Source organism: Catharus ustulatus, chromosome 1 (assembly GCF_009819885.2).
Source record: "Catharus ustulatus isolate bCatUst1 chromosome 1, bCatUst1.pri.v2, whole genome shotgun sequence".
NCBI lineage: Eukaryota > Metazoa > Chordata > Aves > Passeriformes > Turdidae > Catharus > Catharus ustulatus.
In genome coordinates this window covers 20,976,096-20,994,817 of record NC_046221.1, presented here as the reverse complement: position 1 = coordinate 20,994,817, position 18,722 = coordinate 20,976,096, and the positions used below count along the sequence as shown (strand labels likewise).

Below are 18,722 nucleotides of genomic sequence, written 5' to 3'. Positions count from 1 at the left end.
TTTCCTTTCCTTTCCTTTCCTTTCCTTTCCTTTCCTTTCCTTTCCTTTCCTTTCCTTTCCTTTCCTTTCCTTTCCTTTCCTTTCCTTTCCTTTCCTTTCCTTTCCTTTCCTTTCCTTTCCTTTCCTTTCCTTTTTGATGTTTCTTCAATAAATAATTTTTGAAAGTATTTAAAATAATGACTTGAAATAATAAAAGAAGATGGTTAATTGTGTTGCCATTCAAGAACAGAAGAGACTGAAATTACTTGAAGGTACCGTTTAAGCAACAGATATTTACACGTGCACCAGTGCCCCAATCCCCAATACTTGCTTTTAAGCACAGTTTGCTTTTTTCCTTGTACAGCTGTCTACATTTCTACTGTCAGTGTCTAATACTGTTCCAGGGATTCAGACTAATGCATTCTCTATGCTGCTACCTCTGGAGACATATTTTTGGTTGTTTAGTCTCAGGAATGCACAAAAGAAAAACCCACCACAATTATGCCTAATAAGTCTTTATTTCCAAACATAAATAGCAAAAATATTCTATTACAGAACAGGTAACAAGTACAGAATCCTAAGTATGCCTTGTAACAGTGAAAACATTGCCTCCTTGACAAAAAAATCATCAGGCACTTAAAACATGAAAACAAAGTACAAATTAAACCAGCTGTAACAGATGACTCAACAATACAACTTCATCTTAGTTTTCTGTAATAAAAGCACACACACAGCTGAGGGGTTCCTGCCTCCTCCTAAACCCTGCGCAGAGACATTTCTACATTACACTGCACACATTCTACTCAGACAATATCAATTTCACATCTGAAAACATAAATAAGTTCAGCACTGAGAGAATTTGAGGAACCTTTTTGGAACAGCAGTAGCAGAGCCTACACTAGCAGCTTTAGAGAGCTTGGTGCATGTGGAGAAGCACAATTATACCAGCTCCACGGGGGAATAAGCTCTGCTTTGACAATTGCATTGGAAAGAATGGAGCTGAAATGAATGCAAACAATACACATTTTAAGAGACACCTCTGGGCAAAAGCTATTACATTTACATGGACCAACCTCTGAAAAGCCATGCATTTGCCATCTCTGAGGAGCAGCCCTGTATAGGACCTCTCCATTTAACTGTTTTGTCCCTTGCAGATCTTGAACTAAATCAGAAGCAGAGGTTGCCTCTCAGACCTATCTTAGAAAGGTAAATCTAAGATGCAAGCGTCCATAAGACTAAATGAAAATACTCCTCCAGAAATCAGTCAAATACCCTTAAAATTATTTTGGCTTGTATGACTGTTTCTTTTGGTGACATTATGTAACTTCCCACACGCTTTACACTGGTGGCAGTAAAAAAGATGAATATTTAAAATAATTTTAATTAGGTACTCAAAAGAATATCAAAAATATTAGCATAAAGAATACATATGAAGCCACTATATAAACAGTACATATAAAAATGCATAAATGTCAGCTGTTATACTTCAATGGCGCAAGAATTCAAGAATGTGTTTGTTTTGTAAACACTGACAGTAAATACACCAAGGAAGAAGTGTTTTTAGGGAAACATCTCACAGTCAAGCTAAGAGCTGAGAAGTCTAGCATGCTGTTGGCCTACAGACTTGCTGTGAAGAATCTCTTCTTGTCAGGGACTAAAGTGAACAGTGAGGAATTTAAGCCCTGCAATATTGACAATAGGCTATCCTGTCACAACCATTTGCATGATTCATTCTGATGGGCTCTTGCCTTGAAAGCATGATGGGATCATTAAATACTTCCATCATGTGTTGCGAGTTTTCTCCCTCGTTGGAGAAGAGAGGGATGAAACAAAGGCAAGACACAGAAGTACCAGGTGCAGCAACAAATACTAATGTATTGCTGCAGGTACATCAGGATTTAGCAAAAGACAGACTTGAACGTTCCTTTGACAGAAACGTGAGGGTGCCACTCCTTGTATTTCACAGACTGTTTTCATCCTTAAACCACTATCTGCCAACATCTGCTACCCAAGGGCAGTTATTGCTTGTGCTCAGAATGATGTGAGCTCAATCACCACACATCACAGCACTACACTGACTCCTTGGTCAATGGCAAACTCAAGCTGATGTACTCCCACCGTGTTAAGCTCTTGCTGCAGTGCAGGAATCTCGACACCAAGTGCACACTGACAGGCTGCTACCCCTGTAGCTGTAACCCAGTAACCCTGGGTCACTCCTCTGGTGAGCCACGTTCCCAGAATAGGAAGGTATTCTGAAATGTGCCCTATGAAAGGAGACCACAAAGTAACAGCAATAGTCCCTTTGTTTAGTGGCATGCTACAGAGCGTTTCTGCTCTACTTGATCATAATGATAATTTCGAGCCAATTAAATACTTTATGGAAATCTGGAACAAAGGTTAATAAATAGAAATCTGCCCACTTGTTATATGTTGTGGGTGAAAAGCCTTAAGGATTTCCCCAGAGCACTCTGAGAGATTAGCAGCATTTGAAATTTTTCTGTCCAGAAGCTCAGAGAAGGGTGATCTTGCCTAGAATGACAGAATTCAAAATAAAGAGTTGGGCCTTCTAAAGTAACTACATGCCCCCTTGTCACTGTTGTTGGCTAGTAAGTGGCTATCAGCTGTTTGAGATAGGGCTGTTTCAGAATAAAGCACTCCACAGAATATTCTTTGGGTTTGGCCTCACAGATTCCTGTACACAGGTGGATGTGTGCTTTGTGGACCTGAGTGTCCCTGGAGGAGCTACTGCATGGATATTCAGGACCTCCCCCCACAAATTTGTCACAGGAGAGCAAGTGACAGGGCAAAAAAAGATCTCTAGGTCAAATGGATCGAAACCTAGATTGCTGAGTTAGGCTGCAGCTCCACTAAGGAGTCTGCGCAGGTTCAAGGTGTACATGCTCAATTAACCCAGATGAATTAACTGATCCAGGTATTTGCACTGAATAAAATCAACTAATACCTAACAATAGGAATATTTTGCTAGTAATTTAGAGAGCCACAGAAGGTAAGAAGTCGTCTTGATAATATAGTTTTTTTTCCTGAATCAATCAAGAGAGAAAATTTCATCTTTTGTCAAGAATGGTGGTTTGTCAGTCATCTCATTACTGTACAAAGGATAGAGAATCAAAGTGAGAGTAACTGGTCTCAACCCCCTCAGGTTTCATTCACCTCTGTTCTCTGCAGATACTGTTTTAGGAGCTGGGATTAGAAGAGGCTGAAAACAAAGGAATGCTGAATAACAAGCAAGTTTTTGCAAGTTTACAATCAGCAAACTGAGAATTTTTTCTGCTTCTCATTTCTGAATCTGTTGGTGTCACCAGCATGTTAAAATTACTGTAATGGGAAAGAGAGAAAGGTGAGCAATGACAAACACCGTATAGACACCTGGAGTCCTCAGTGTTGATGCCTTAAGCACCTGCTGGTACCACAGGGAGAGATGGGATTTAGCACACCGGAACAGCTACTGTGCTGCCAATCCCCCTTGCAGGGGCCCATCTCTCCCTTCTGACCAGGCAGACCCTCGGAGATGTTACCTTGTGAACCTGGACAAGCTCTCAGCGGACCTCTAGGTCAGCTAACAAAAGACACCTGTTATGTCCCTACAATCCTATCTGCACAGCCTTTCCCCTCTCCTTTGCTTTGATTGTGAAATTCCCCCATTTCTTAGCATGAACCAATTTTCGCATTCTGTTGCCATGGCAGGGTTTTGCCATCTCAGTGTGCCAAAACAGCTTGGTGTCAGAGGTCAGACACAGCATGAAGGGAGGGGAGCAGCACAAGAATGGGGACTGGACCTTGCAGCCATTCCAGCTTGAGTCACCATAGAGCTACAGACCAACTCTAGCACCTCCAGTTAGGAAACATGAATATCACACCACGCTGCCTTCCTTGAGGTGTAAACCCAGACGTTTACAGCATGTTTTACTGTGCTGTAAGCGTAGCAATGTTTGATTCACAGTCACACAAACTCCCAAACTGACACTAAACAGGGCTGCATAGCACTCCACCAGGTAAAGACAAATAACCAACTCAAGACAGCACTGGATCCTGAAGGAGGAGGCATCAGAGATTCAGAGGAGAAAAAGGAATAAAAGCAGCCAGGCAGGCTTAAACTAGTGGTGCTGTGATGGAGTCATGCAAGGACACTGTCAGCTTCTGCAAAGGTACAGTGGAAATATTAGCACACAGTCAGTGTTTCTATCTTTAGAAAACTATTTAATCTCAATATTCACTCCACAGCATGTGACAGCTTTGGAGGTCCACAAACCCTAAAACTGAATATTCCTGATGTGAAATAGAGAGATTTGAAAGGTCCTTACCAACCTTTGGTCTAGAATCATTAATCCAAACTGATGTTGGCTCAGTCTTGCAAAAGTGTCATGAACATTCCCAGGTACAAAATCCATTTGTTATTATTAACCTGCCACAGGTGCAAAATAAATGAGAAATAATGTATTCAGCTACCCAAAAAATCAGCATTTCCCACAGTGAGTGTACTTCAGCAAGTCTTATCAATCTAATGGTACCCTGTGATGCAGAAATGCCGCTATTAACTTGCGCAGGCTGCACCCAAATTAACACGACCCATCCACCCAGCACCAGTAGCTATAATAAAGCTGAATACAATGTCTGCCCTCCTGTAGAGTGAAGTGGACGCAACTAACATCTCATACTTAGTGGTTGGAGCAAGGCCTGAGTATCCTGAGGATCTTAATCTAAACTGTAATAGAGTATGTTTTATTCTGTGGAGAGTTAAGAGCATAAGTAGGAAAGGATAGAAAGGTCAACAATTCCTTCAAGCATTTCTTATCAGCCCTGTGATCCACATAAATCACTGAGTGCCTTGAGAGCGTGCAGAATCAGGCCTTCAAGTCATTGGCAAGTTTAAAATTTGTGGAAACAGTGCTAAAAAGTCAGTGGCTTTTACTACAGAAATTTCCATTTGCTCTTAATTGTAAGTGCTACATCACATCCCTTCTGTTAAGACCTCTTTTGTCAAGGAAGCCAGAATAGATTTCTTCTTTTTGGCTAAGCCTCTCTTAAAATGTATTCTGATGATCTTTCCAGTTACTAATACATGTGTGCTTCAGATAATGTATCTGCACAGAAATAGTTCTGACACACAGTAACTTCAGCTCTTTGTGGTGTGTCAGGGTAGACTGTTTACCTTTATTCACTTAGGCAGTGCAACATGGTACTAACAACTGCTTTTGAAAAAAGTTGCTTCTTCACTGCAAATAAATTTCATTTTCTCCTCTCCACATCTTCTACCTAACACAACCAGGTTTTGCCCCTTTACTCAAGTTGGGTAGTTGATTGAACTTAGTCCAGCAATGAATGATCTTGCATTATCTCTGTGTGCGCATAGAGCACTTACAATTGTTCTGGATACAATGTAAGAACCTGTAAAAGATGTATGAATTTTCCCCAAGACAAACCATGTAGCTGCTACGCAGCCAAGATCACCTCACTGCTCTACATTAGACTGGAATAAGTTACAGTCCTTATATGAAGACAGGTGTGCCTTTGTCTGGATGAAATGCAGCAAGGTTCTCCTCAACCTCAGCTGTTTGCATCACCCAAAGGATAAGTATATCACTTTGCACAGCTTCCATTAAAACACTCTATGTGAGTGAGTTATAGCAGAGGAGATGCTCTTTTGGGACCAAATTGTTTTTTGATCTATAACTAGGATGTTGCAGTAGGCAATTATCTATAACAGTTATAACATGGGTGCAGGTTCTTGCAGCAGCCAGCTCTCTGCTCATGAGCAGCAGTTTCCTGTGGTCAGAAAATAGCAAAAATCTCACTGCTGGTGAAGAAAAAATGTGAATTGTGGTGCTGGAACTGGAACAGATCAGAGTAAATCAAACCCCTGTGCTCCCCTCTTCCAGTTACCAGCTGGTAAATGCAGATGGACTCATCAGCTCAATTCTGTTGTCTTTTTTTCTGTTAAAGGCTCTACTGACTCTCGGAGGTCCACATGTATATTAGTAGCATCAGTTATTGTCCCAAAGCACTGTGTATTTTTTAAAACCCCTTATTTTCAAAAATGGACTTTAATGCTGATATTTGCAGCCAGAATTTATGGACACTTCTGCTTGGGTAGGAGTAATATTGGATTCTGATATCATTATCCTGGAAATAGATCCAGATGCTGAATGTATCTCAATCAACAGACCTGTAACCATAATGATTGATTCTAATACTTCCAGGAGTGTTTATGTGATTATAAAACTGCTGCAAGGTAAGCTTTCAAATATTACATGCAGTAATGCTCTTATGAAGTATACATCTAAAAGGCTTTTCTGAACTTTAATTCATAAAGTACAATTCAATTAAGTAGGAATTTTTTTTTGCAGATATAATCCTCAAAGAGTGGAATACTGAATGTTCTTTAAATCAGTTGATTTGGGATTTAATGCTGCAGTAGAAAAAGGAATTTTAATAAACAAAATACCTCATAGTATCTGAGTGTAAAAGAAGGACATTCTATCTTTGAACTGACCATTCAATGGACTCTCAAAAGAGTCTGTGAAATTCTTAACAGAATCTGGTTATTACAATTTTTAAATTTTGTTTGCTTTCTTGGTTGGTTTTTTTTTGTGTGTGTGCAGTAGAACATATAAGCTACAAGTAGTAAAAACTAGGGTACAACTCTTTGTCAAAGCTCCCATAAATGTCAAAGCGATTCTTTCCACTGGGCTGATATTTCACTTTCTCTTGCTGCAGGATGTTGCTCCACAGGTATTCTGGACCATATGGAAAACTTAAAGAACTACACAGGTTGTAAATTAGGGAAATGTGGTCAGTTTTCTCATAGATCCTGGTGTAGAAGAGCTTGGGATTGATGGTTAGAGGAACATTCTTCTAATAATGCTTAGTGCAGTTTCATTATCTGCAGTCACATTTGAATACTATATTACATGAAAAGAAATTTAATTATAGGCTCGGTACCCATCATCTTTCTAATGGAAATTCCATCTCATGTATCAGCCAAGACACAGAGAAGGAATAGCAAGAATGTGTGCAAAGTCATGCCCTATCAGGACTCTGGGGATTGTAGTGTGGAACCAGGTTGACGGTCCTCATTTAGAGCTGAAGTGGACCTTACACAGGAACACAAGCAAGGAAAGTGGTTTATAAATAATTATAAAGCTCTGGTCCTTCATACACTTGTTCTCAGAATTAACATCACTCATATGAGTGATCCCATTAAATCCACAGCATCATCTATTGCTCACAAAATGAAAGCCCATTAAATCCACAGCACTACTTACTGCCCACAAAATGAAAGCCCATAAACCACTTAACTACCTCTGACCTGAGGGATTTTCTCATCTGTGCACCCTGGGACTAACTAAGACTGACATGGCTCTGAATGAATTAGTCCTCTGCAGCTCTTCTCATCACTTCTCTCATGTAGACAAATGCCAGTATTTACAGGATGAAGTTCTTAATTGAAAATGTTCACTGCCAATTCATGCAGAGAATATTGCCTACAATATATGATATCAACAAAACCAGAGATCTTAGGCCAAAATATTTTAATGATCCTCTAAGAAACAAAACATGATGAATGTCACATATTGCCACCATCCTGAGATTGTGCTTTGCTACCATTAAACCAGCAGATAGGAGTTTCAGAATTTTCCAAATAATTTTTTCTTTGCATTTGAAAGAATCACTCAAAATTTGTAAATGTAGCAGTTATTGTGTGAAAAAATCACTCCCTTTTCTCCCCAAGCGTAAAATATTTCTCTACTGTAATAATGCAGTTTAATGCTCACAAAATCACATCAGATCAAATCCATCACCGAACTGCTGAGATACACAAATTGTCTCCTTAGGATCATCACCCTGAAATTAAAACAATAAAATATGTTATTGATATTTCTTGTATAGTAGAAAAACTGCTTGTTATTCTTGAAATAAGCCAATAGTTTAGTCTTCTGTGTATGCATTGCACCTTCTGCATCAGCTTTTCATCTGCATTCCAGGCTATGAGTCTATGAGATCTACTATAGAGAATCACAGGCTCTCAGAATTCTCTTGGTTAAGCTGGAATACTTATGCCTGGTCTAACTCGAGTGTTTGCTCTTTCTAAAGGAGGACTCCTTCATTTGAACACTCCCAGAACCACTCATGCTTACCCCACCTGGGCTTCCTAAGCTAAGCAAGGCTAGGTCTAGCCAGTATCTCCATGGGGCTCACCCATTGCTAATTTGAATGTGGATATGTTTATAATTTATATTATCATACTCATATTTTGAAATCGCCAGAGATTGCAATTATTCTGTTTCTTCAACAGGATAGTTGTGCTGTGGAAAACAAAACCAAAACCCTTCTAGATATGTATGTACTTCTTCATTTGAACTGAAACCTAACATAAATTCTAATTTGATTTAACCCATACTTTTCTATTCTCATAGGTTTTAACTAAACCTACTAAATTTATCTCCACTTGTTTCATTACTGACATTATTCTTAACATGTAAATTTAATTCACTGAATGCATGAGCAAAGTGTGCACTTAAAAGCTGTACTGCAGGGGTTCTAAGGCAGAAAACCTTTCTTTCCATATCTAATAATTACACATCAGATAATATTTGCCCAAATCAAGAATAGTCTGCAGTTTGGCTGTCTGACAGGAACCAGAGGTGTCCTTATTTTAAAATGTGGTATCATTTTTCTCAAGGTAATTAAAAGTGAAATGTATGCTAGCTACATTGGGACACCACAAGCATAAAAGAATTGCAGTAGAATTTAAGCTCATGTTGGCATTCTACAGTTATAAATAAGTTATGTGCAACAGTATTTATCACTTACTTGGATTGCAGCAAATTTCAAGATTAAAAAAATATCACATGTTGACAGAGCTTGGAAAACAATATTCTTTTTGATGCTAGTCCCTGAGAAAGTAAGCAGGTATCCCCCTGCTTCTCAGGATTCTGCTCTGGCAGCTCCACCTTGAGTGGAGGGAGTCACTGCTGTTCTCTGTCCGAAATAGATCACATTTAATGGTTTGGTTGGAGTTAAAAAACTCATATCTACTTTTTACTTTCCAGGTGAGATACACAGCTGAGAGATCAGCAGTTCTTACTTCGTAGCCATCAGCACACCTCTCCTCCCTCAGTCCTTCTGCTCAGACAATTGAGCACTATTTTCTTCCCTAGGCTCAGAGTCTCAGTTTCATTCTTCCTTTCTGTGTTTTTTCGTGTTGACTGACTCCTCTGAGCAGATGCCTTAATGTCACTGTTTTGTATGCTGAAGCCACACATACTCATCTGCCCTACTGTCTTTTCCTAGCAAACAGAAAACCTGATGGATTCTCAGACAAAAATTTGCATTTTAACCAGGCTTCTGGGCAGTCAAATTTATGCCAGTCTGATTAATTTATCATCTGACAATTTTTCTAATCAGACTATTTTTCCTATTTTTAAAATATGAATCAGGACATTTCACCTCATTGAACCTACGTTTACTTGAAGCTAATGACATGCCCTTCAGGCTTATCAGGTTAAACCAATGAACAAATAAGACTTCCTTCAGCTGTGAGCCAGAGCAAAAATGATTTGGTAACTTAACAAAAAATAATAAAGATAATTACTTATATTTCAAGATTTTGCTGTTGCTGCATTTTCTGTTTGACCCTCTGTGATAGGTGGGTACCAACTTTAGCGACAACCTGTACATGTCTGTTGAACATAATCATAAAGATACAGGAGAGGATATTAAGGCAAAATTTCCCACGTTGTGGGACTCTACAGGGCTCTCACATCTGACAATTCTCTCTATCCAATAAGAAAAATTCACCTTTCCAATGGCAAGGATGGTGTATAGGAGCAATGTTGCCAAAAATGATTAATTGGGATGCAATTATACTCTCCCTATAGGTGCTCCCAGAAGAGAAGCTTCCTTCACTTCTCATTTACAGCAGCAAATTTTTGTGTCCAGTAATGTATGTGGGAGATTCTGCCTGAGCCTTCTGTGGGCACCTACAGGTGTAAGGAACCTCCAGTTAACCAATAAGAGGGAAGAACACAGAGCATGGAGAAGAACATAAAATGGAAATTGAAAAGAGAAAGAGATTGAGAAAGAGATTAGAAAAGGTTGTCTTCAGTAAAATATACTCATAATAGAATTTCAATTATCTCTAATAGTTGGTAATACTATTGGTAGAATGGTAGCTCATACCAATAGCATTTCTTTGGTTTACTCTTTGTAAATATAGGTGTAAATTAGGGCAGCATAACTTATTCTTCTAGTGTTTTTGGTTTTTTTTCATTTACAGCTTATTTGGCAAATTAGGCCACAAGTGATTTTCAGTGCATCAAGCATGGACAGCATTAAATTAACACATAAAGATACTTAAATATTTTTGTGGCTTCTATCTGCTTCTCTCTAGAGTAAATATTTCTAAGGAGTTGGCTTTCATTTTCTTAGTTTGTGTAGTTACTACAATTAGAATTTCACAGTATGTCTCCAAAGATTTATATTATAGGAATAACAAATACAATGGAAACTGCTGGATATAAACATCTTAGCCACTAAGAAAAAATACATTATGTATTTCTTAACCTTTCCAATAAGCTGCAACCTTTTACAAACAAAAAAAGCATACCTTAGTCACATGAAACTGCATATACATGAAATTCATCTCCTCCTAGGTAATCTCCCACTATGGACTCAGAGACTGGATTCACTATATGGATTCTAGGTCCCTTCTCACAGGTTTTATATTACTCTAATAATCTAATAATTCTGTTTCTTAAACCCCCCCTTGAAACTGAATAAAATTGTGCCTTCCTGGTACTAACAATCTGCTATTTTAAAACTTAGCATTCTCTGATGATATGCTAAGTGTGAATGTATCTTTGACAACACGTTTTCTAAATATCAACAAAGGATAGTTTCAAATACATTTCAGAACCCAGCCAGAAGAAAAGTGCCCTTAGCTTTTAAGCTTGAAATTTCTGGCTTGAAAAAGATGATGCTATTTATTTAACTTGAGTAATACAGTCATGAGATTACATCAGTCCAATTAAAGTTTATAGTACATAATGGCAGTTCTACTGTACACTTCACTTACTATTATATTAACTTGAACCCCCTGGAAAAATAGAGTTCTGTGAAATCAGGAATTTCTGAGTTAGCTTAAAAGATGAAGAAGCATTTCTACAAATTGGTTTCATTTTGTCAACAGGGCAAATCAAGACTGAAAACATGCAGACAAATCTTTTCAGAGTCATCTCTAGTGTGTACACAGCAAATTGGCTCAAGGTCAAAGGTCAGATTGAGCTGCGTTTCTCTGAGGCAATACACAGAAGGTAGAGGTCCAAGGGGTTGGGACAGAAAGAACAGAGGAAAAGGAATGACATTTCATCCTATATTTGTAATTTCCAGATTCTGAGCTGCCTCAAGGTAAAATGCTCAGCCAGATACGCTGTAGCGTATGGCAGCTCCCTCACTGCTTGAATCTTTACCTAACAAGAGGAAATGAGGCACAGATGCATGCTTCCCCTTAATGGAACAATCCTCATCCTTACTCTGCTCTCCGCACACACCTGGAAGGGCTGCGCCAGCATCAGGTGTCTCCTTCTGGAAATCACAATGTGTGAATGCCTTTAATAAAGCAATTTTTAAAGGAGGCTGGTACCTGGAAACTGATACCAAACCAAACATAAGTTGGCACAGATATGTATCTGAGATAAGGAGACACTTCTGATTGACTGTGGTTTATGGAGATAATTTGTACTTAGCTATGCTCCCCATCTAATATTCACAATTAGAAAATATTTCTCAACTCTGTAATACATATTTATTCAGAAAGATCCAGTCTTTCACTTATTTAGGAATATAGCTTTCATTGAGTGTAAAGTAGAAATGTCTCTCTAAGGAAGAACAGACTCACAATTTGTAAAACAAGTTTTCCCTTGGCACATTAGTGAAATAAAGACATTTCACGTGGTAAGAATGGGACCTACCTTTTTAGTCTGATTCACATTTACCAAATTGCACCTTCAAAATGCCTCTGCCATAAAGCTCAAGGATCTGGTTGTATTCTTTGGGCATTGCATGGAAACCCGGTTTAGGCAGCTGGTTGTCGTAATAGTGGTGGCTGATTGGCATCTTCTCTACGGATTTTGAGAAAGGCCAGAAGCCATAGAGCTTCACATTCTCACACAGCTCAAGAGCAGCACTAGTGATCATAAAACCAGATGACAACCGGTAGGCTTTCACACCCTTAGTTCTCCAGAACTGGGCAAGACTTTTCAGATAAGTGGGGTGAAAAAATATTGCCCTTTGGGTAGCTTTGAACTCTTTCAGAGTGCGGTATACTTTAAAAGAAGTGGCTGTGTTGCTTCTGAAGGAAAATGCCGGCAGTAAAAGAAAAGCATCTCCATAGACTGCAATGTTTTCCAGAAATTCTGTCTTCTTTTGATTTAGCTGCTTGTATCTGCAAAGTACAAAATTTTAGGAATGGAATGTAACATTGACACAAACATTACAGACTGGAACAGCACAACTGCACTTACAAAGATGCATTATGAACTCTGCTGCAGCAGTTCAGCCTGTTTGCACTGCAAGTTTACATCACCCTATCATGAGTTGTCATATGTGCACCTATTGAAATCTGTTGTATAATAGGAACACACTACATAGGATTAAACTGGCAACTCAGGAGATACTGAAACAGGTCAAATCCACTGCTAATGAGAATAGGAAATGTTTACAGAATTGATCAATCCAAGAAATTAAGAAGAATGCAAAAAATAAATTGTGCTCATAGTTTCTCTATCTAAAAATACATACACTACAATATATACACAGACTCTCTCTCTATATATACTGTTTGTGAAATGTGTTTCTGTTGTGGGCTGGGGGAGGTTTAGAAATTTTTCCCATTATTATGTTAAGCTGTCCGGGGTGGCTCCCCTTTTAGCCGTTAAGTGCTCAAGACAAAAGGATGGCTGGGCTGGCCCTGATTTTCTTGATTGCAGAAGGTGGAGTGCTGCTTTTGTCCTTCGGTGGGTGGGGGGACACTGGCAGCTCGCCAGCCAACACTGGGGAGAGAGGTTGTTTTTTCTCTGTGGTGGGATCAGGCCCCCTGGACTCCGACTGCTAAAGCTTCCTGCTTCTGAGAACCGGGACGCCCACAGTGAGCAAGTTCTTCCCTCACCCTTCTCCCACCTGGGACGGAGCTGCCGTCTCGCTCCCCTGCTCCTGCAGCAGCTGCGACTGAGAGGCTGCCCTGCCCTGCTCCATCGGACTGTGCGGATGAGGAGGACATCTGTGACTGGAACAAGGGACTGAGACTGAGTTTCGTTCTGTTCTGTCACTGTTTTTTTTTTTCTTTCATATAGCTGATGCTGTTTTTGTTTGTCTTGTAAATATATCAGTAAAGAACTGTTATTCCAAACCTATACCTTTTTGCCTGAGAGCTCCTGAATTTCCGTTTCCTGGCAATACTGTCCCTTTAAACCAGGACAGTTTCTTACATCAACAGGTATACAAAAATCTCTCTTTAAAATCTCTGTGTCTACCCTGTGTGGAAATCCAAGGATGTATGTGAGTAGTCCTGGAGTGTTAAAGGTTAGTGTGTGTTCAAGTGCAGGATATACTTTAAAAATAGCTAAAGTTATAGGCATCCCTGTTTATGTCCTTCAGCTACAAAGAGAACACATGGACATCTATAAAGACTTAGAGTTTTAACTTCACAAATGGTGAGGATTTATTCTCAGATACTTTCAGTCCCCAACAAAGAGCAAAGAGACTTAGCTGTCACCACTGCATAATTCTGTGCTCCCAAATACTGACTAGTGAAATTCCCAAGTTATCTGAAAAGTGAGGCAAACAAGGGGTCACTCAAGTCATGTCCTCTATAGATCTGACTTTTCTGAATCACCTAAACATATGGAGCTTCCACCTCTTTGGGACTCAGAGCACTGAGTCCTCCTTTATAGGTAGTTGTTTATTTAAGCAGTGTATTTACACCTTTCAAAGGCTATCCGAGTGCACTTTTTACAAATGGCTGCAGCAGAAGCTGGAAAAATTGGTTTAATTTCTCTTCACAACTTGAGTAGGTTCAAAGCCTCTTTTCATGCAGCACTTGAAGACAGAGGACAGCAGTCACTGCCATTTCCATTCAAAACATTAATGGAAGAGTTACCTCTTGCACAATTAAATTAGTGCAAGGAGTGATATGCCCCTTTTCAACCTGAAGGGGTTTAAACTTACAGCTTCTGCTCCCCAGAAAAGTGTAATTACCATCAGACTCTGAAATGGAATGAGAGAGACTCAGGCACTGCTATTGACCCTGAACCTCTTTGCATGCAAGAGTCACACAGCCAAAGCGAGCAAGAAATGCCTGAGCCTATGCCTAGGAAAAGTGGCTGAAGGGTGAATTTCTGGCCTCCACTACAAGAATTTTCTCTGGTTTTACTCAGTGTAAAGTAAAGGACAGAATTCAAATCTGATTTGTCCTTAGCTAGAAACCTGGACAACTCAACAGTGTCTCAATCTCCTTTCTAGATATGCCACTGTGAGAAGTGTAGCCCAGTTCCATTAGGACACATAAGAAATGTGCTTTTCTCCAAGAGAGTTCACCTACATTTTACACCCTGACAAACACAGTTCAAAAGCTGATTAACCTTAACAATAATAATATCAGACTAAGCCAGTATGCAAATAAAGGAAGAGAAATTACAGGGAATAGTGCCAGAATAGGTCTTCTTAGAGAAGAAACAAACTTGGTTCTGCTAAATGGTACCAAGTTGCTTCCTGCATCTTCCTCAAAAGCATTTACAGTTTTTTTTTCTGAATATTTAAATAAATACTTTTTAAAAATCATAAAGTCCTCTTATACCCTCCCTTAATCCTCCCACAGGTTTATCTCCCACTTCCTTCAGTTTAACTCCTATTAACCCTAGTGTGACTTTATTTGGCTAAAAAATGAGTGCAGCTGTGGCAGAACACTTTGATTAAGCCCAGAAAAATAGTGGATCAGGTCAGATGTCATCAAGGATGCCGAGTCATTGGACAATTTCCCTTCCTCATATCCTTGTGCAGCCCCGCTAACATCAGTGAGTTAAATCTAATTTTGTACAAAAATAATTCATCTTCATTAAAGTAAAAAAAGGGTTGGGTAAGCATTAACATAGTACTCATTGCAAAAAATGGAGTTTTATCCCTGAATCAATGAAAAAATGTCTGTTAGTAATTTCTATGTACTCACTGTAGTTATTCCTTTCAAGGAGAAAAAAAGCACTTTGCCTTATGTTGTCTTTTTGACAATACAGTTATGACAGAAAATAAGATACAGTAAGATTAGCTAGCAGTAAATAACATGGCACAGCAGTCCTTTTCATAGATAAGCCTCAGTTCCAGCCTGCTGAAGATGTCAGATTATTCAGGCTGGCCTTATTAGATTTTCTTTCCATCAAGAAGGTGAAAAAAAATCCACTTCTGCTGAGAAAAAAGTATGTGAGCAAGCAGCATTCATATGAACTGAAAAAATGATGACAGAAGCTGGGCCTCCATTCAGGAAACAGCCCTCATCAGAAGAGCCTCTAAGCATATTACCTAAGAACATGTGCTCACAGTACTGCTGAGAGAGTCAGACCCACATTTCTAGGCTTTCCTGATTTATGATTACAGTTCCTTTCTAAATGCTTGGGTTCATAAGGGTCATGGAGGGAAAAGAAGAGGCTTGGGCTTACAATCACCAATTTTACTCTGCCATAAATTGTTGAATAGTATCAGCCAAGGCTCTTGCTAATCTGGGTATTGCTGACTCCTTTATGATACAAAAAAGGCCAGGTTTAGAAGATTCCCATTTAAATTAGTACATATTCTACATGGAAACTAAGGCTTAATGAGGTAATCTACATGCAGTGCTCTGTATGCATGGATTTCCATGAAAATCTCAATCGTGACAAACAATTATACACCATTGCACTGAAACAGATTTGCAGGAGTACTCACTTTTGTGCTATGATACTTGGATTAACAGTCACAAGGTTTGTTTTAATGCCAACATCTTTGCTAAGGTTTCCTGTGGTTGGAGGGAGGTTACACCTGAAATTGAGAAACATTTGTTTAAACAGATATGCACCAGAAATGCTTTACAGGTATTATTTGCAAATTCCTCTCTTGTGCAATGACACTTTCATGTCAGCTCCCAGAGATGTCTAAGCACTTTACAAATATTAAATAAGGCTTACAGCACTTCCCATAAAGATATTTAATCTACTGTACAGATGGTTAAAATAGGGCACAGAGAGCTCATTTTCATAAATCCTATCACAAACCAGGAGCACAGTCAAAATCCCAGGAGGAGCCAGTCTATGAATGCCCTATGCTAGTTGCTGGGAAATATTGCCCCTCTTGCCTAAACAGCCTGTTTCTGCTGAAAGCTTCTACAATGTCTTCTAACAACAGCATAACTTGCCCTATTGCAGAAACAGTGATTTCTGTAAAATGTAAAGAAAGCATTTTTTAAAATTCAGTCACTTAGTAAGTTTGGCATCTTAGTACAGACTTCCCATTGTTATTAAAACAGTTATCTAACTGGAAAGATTTTTTTTTTTTTTTAAGATTTTCAAAAGCCCAAATATTAGGAAAAAGTGAAAAAAGGAAACAAAATCCAGCATGCTGTGTGATTGGACATCACTGAGAAAAGAAACTTCCCTCTGTTGCTCTGTTTCTTTGCATGAACTACAAACTGTGAGTGGGCAGAATTACACTCAGAGTGCACCCGGTTTTCTCCCAGTCCATCCAGGGAGATTAAAAATGCTACTTAAATAGATGCTTAATTTTTAAAATGAGTAACAGATGAAACAAATATCAGGGCAATTAAGTAGCTTCACGGGTGAGCCAAACTATGTCAAAGTAAATGCTTTGTTAAACCAGAGATACACATGACATTTAATACCAGTCTCCTAAATGATCTTAAATGACCAGAAATGTCAGTTTCTCAGATAATCACATTTCACATCACTGCAAGGTGACTTAGCAATCACAGATCATACATGTATCATCCAGTCCACTCTTTAATTAGAAAGCAGCATTCTGAAAACTACAAAGCAGAAGTATCCTTAAAGAGGCAGAAATTAAGAATTTTCAAGATCCTTCCTCATTGCTACAAACTAGCATTGGCACACTTCCAATCCTCACAAGTTTTCAGAATGTTGGACACACTTCAGGAAGATGAAGCAGCTCTTACCTGAACACAAAGTCAGAGCTATCAATCTCATCCCCACAGCTGGAATTTTTCAGAATTCCTCCATTTCCAACCACAGCACAGTTCTTGAAGGGATAGACTGAAAGAGGAGAGGACTGCAAACAAATGGAAAGATGTAGCCAATTCTTTATAAGTGTTTTGATTCTTTCTTTGTGTCTATTTGCTCTATAGCTTTAATCTGGTAAATCCCAGTAAAAGCATTCACCAGTCAGCAGACAGGATTGCCAGACCTGGACTGCCAAGAGCCAAAAATAGGCACCAACAGAGAACTGCTACCTCTGCTATCAGAACTTAATAACACTGGATTGTTAAAACTGAGTAACTTTTAAATACACTTAACACTAAAATTATGTAGTAGTGAATTGAAACCTTCACAAACTAATGAACTAATTTATACTGAAGATAGTTTAAATTTACCCATTTTCCTTTGCACTGTAACCGTCTCAGGGTTGTCATATAATAGTTTACTTTTTTGGGTGATAGAAGGTAACTTTGTAAATTCTCCTCACTTGTCTCATCACACAATTACATTTGAAGCAGAATAACAAATTTAGAGGAACCTGAAGACGCAATAAAGGATAACGATGTGCCCTGGCTTAACTCTTTGTGTATGTGAGGCTTCATTGAAAAGATTACTGTTTCTGGCTGTTCACACTCTCTGCTCTTCTTCTTATTACGGCTTGCTGTCTGGCAGTGGGGAAGCTGAGTGGGAGCTAAGTGCATCCACTTGACAACCAGTACAGTTCACAACCTATAAAATTAATGTAAATTGTTGGCTGTTCAGGTTGACGTTAACATAGCTGGCTATTATCCCAGTCTCAGAAACTTCTCATACATCTTGCTTAATGTCTTCTGCTGTGGGAGCACTGACATTCACCAGAGGCCAACAGCTGGGATACTTTGCAGAAATTAAACCCAGCTGTAAAAGTGACTCAAAACTTGCTTATGGAAAGCATTATCCTTCTTTCTTCTCTCATCAGCTTTCCCAAAGAAAAGCAAGGAGGGACACTGTTATGAAGAAGGCAAAAAGTGTGGGGAAAGGAGCAAACATCATATTGCCTGGCAATATATTACAAAACAACATGTTCGAATATTTTGTTCAATTCTGAAAGAATGGTAAGAGAGCAAAAAGACCAGACAATTCTGGTCAATTTACCATGTATATGTGCACACAAAACATACTATCTTTATCATTTCTCCAGCTTAAATTTGGAATCACTGTATCCTTTATTGGAATGAAGCCAATAAAGACTGATTCACAGCAGTGTTAGGAAGAACAAGACTCATGTAAGCTGGGATCTCACAAATCAAAAATGCCAGAGATGGGTAAGAGGGTTCCCATGTGCTCTTAGCTCCAAGAAACCAAATACAAACTCTTTGTCTAGTCTCGAGGTCTTCTTGTATGTATACTGTAATCCTGAGGTACAAAATCTGATTCCTCTTCTCAACCTGCATTTCTGGCTTCAAACACCCTGCCCCAGTGGGTAACAAAGCT

The 18,722-nt window shown here is 39.0% G+C and overlaps 1 protein-coding gene across 1 annotated transcript in view; it reads right to left on the bottom strand.

Annotated features, from left to right (window-relative positions):
• Positions 1 to 478: 478 nt before the first annotated feature.
• Positions 479 to 18,722, bottom strand: part of ST8SIA6 (ST8 alpha-N-acetyl-neuraminide alpha-2,8-sialyltransferase 6) — a 45,892-nt gene continuing 27,648 nt past the window's right edge. The window contains exons 6-9 of the mRNA XM_033062958.2: positions 17,210 to 17,322; positions 15,970 to 16,062; positions 11,970 to 12,442; positions 479 to 7,842 (exon numbers count right to left, since the gene is read on the bottom strand). Coding sequence (XP_032918849.1) covers positions 11,974 to 12,442; positions 15,970 to 16,062; positions 17,210 to 17,322 — 675 coding nt within the window. The 3' untranslated portion in view covers positions 479 to 7,842; positions 11,970 to 11,973. The remainder of the gene's footprint in view (positions 7,843 to 11,969; positions 12,443 to 15,969; positions 16,063 to 17,209; positions 17,323 to 18,722) is intronic.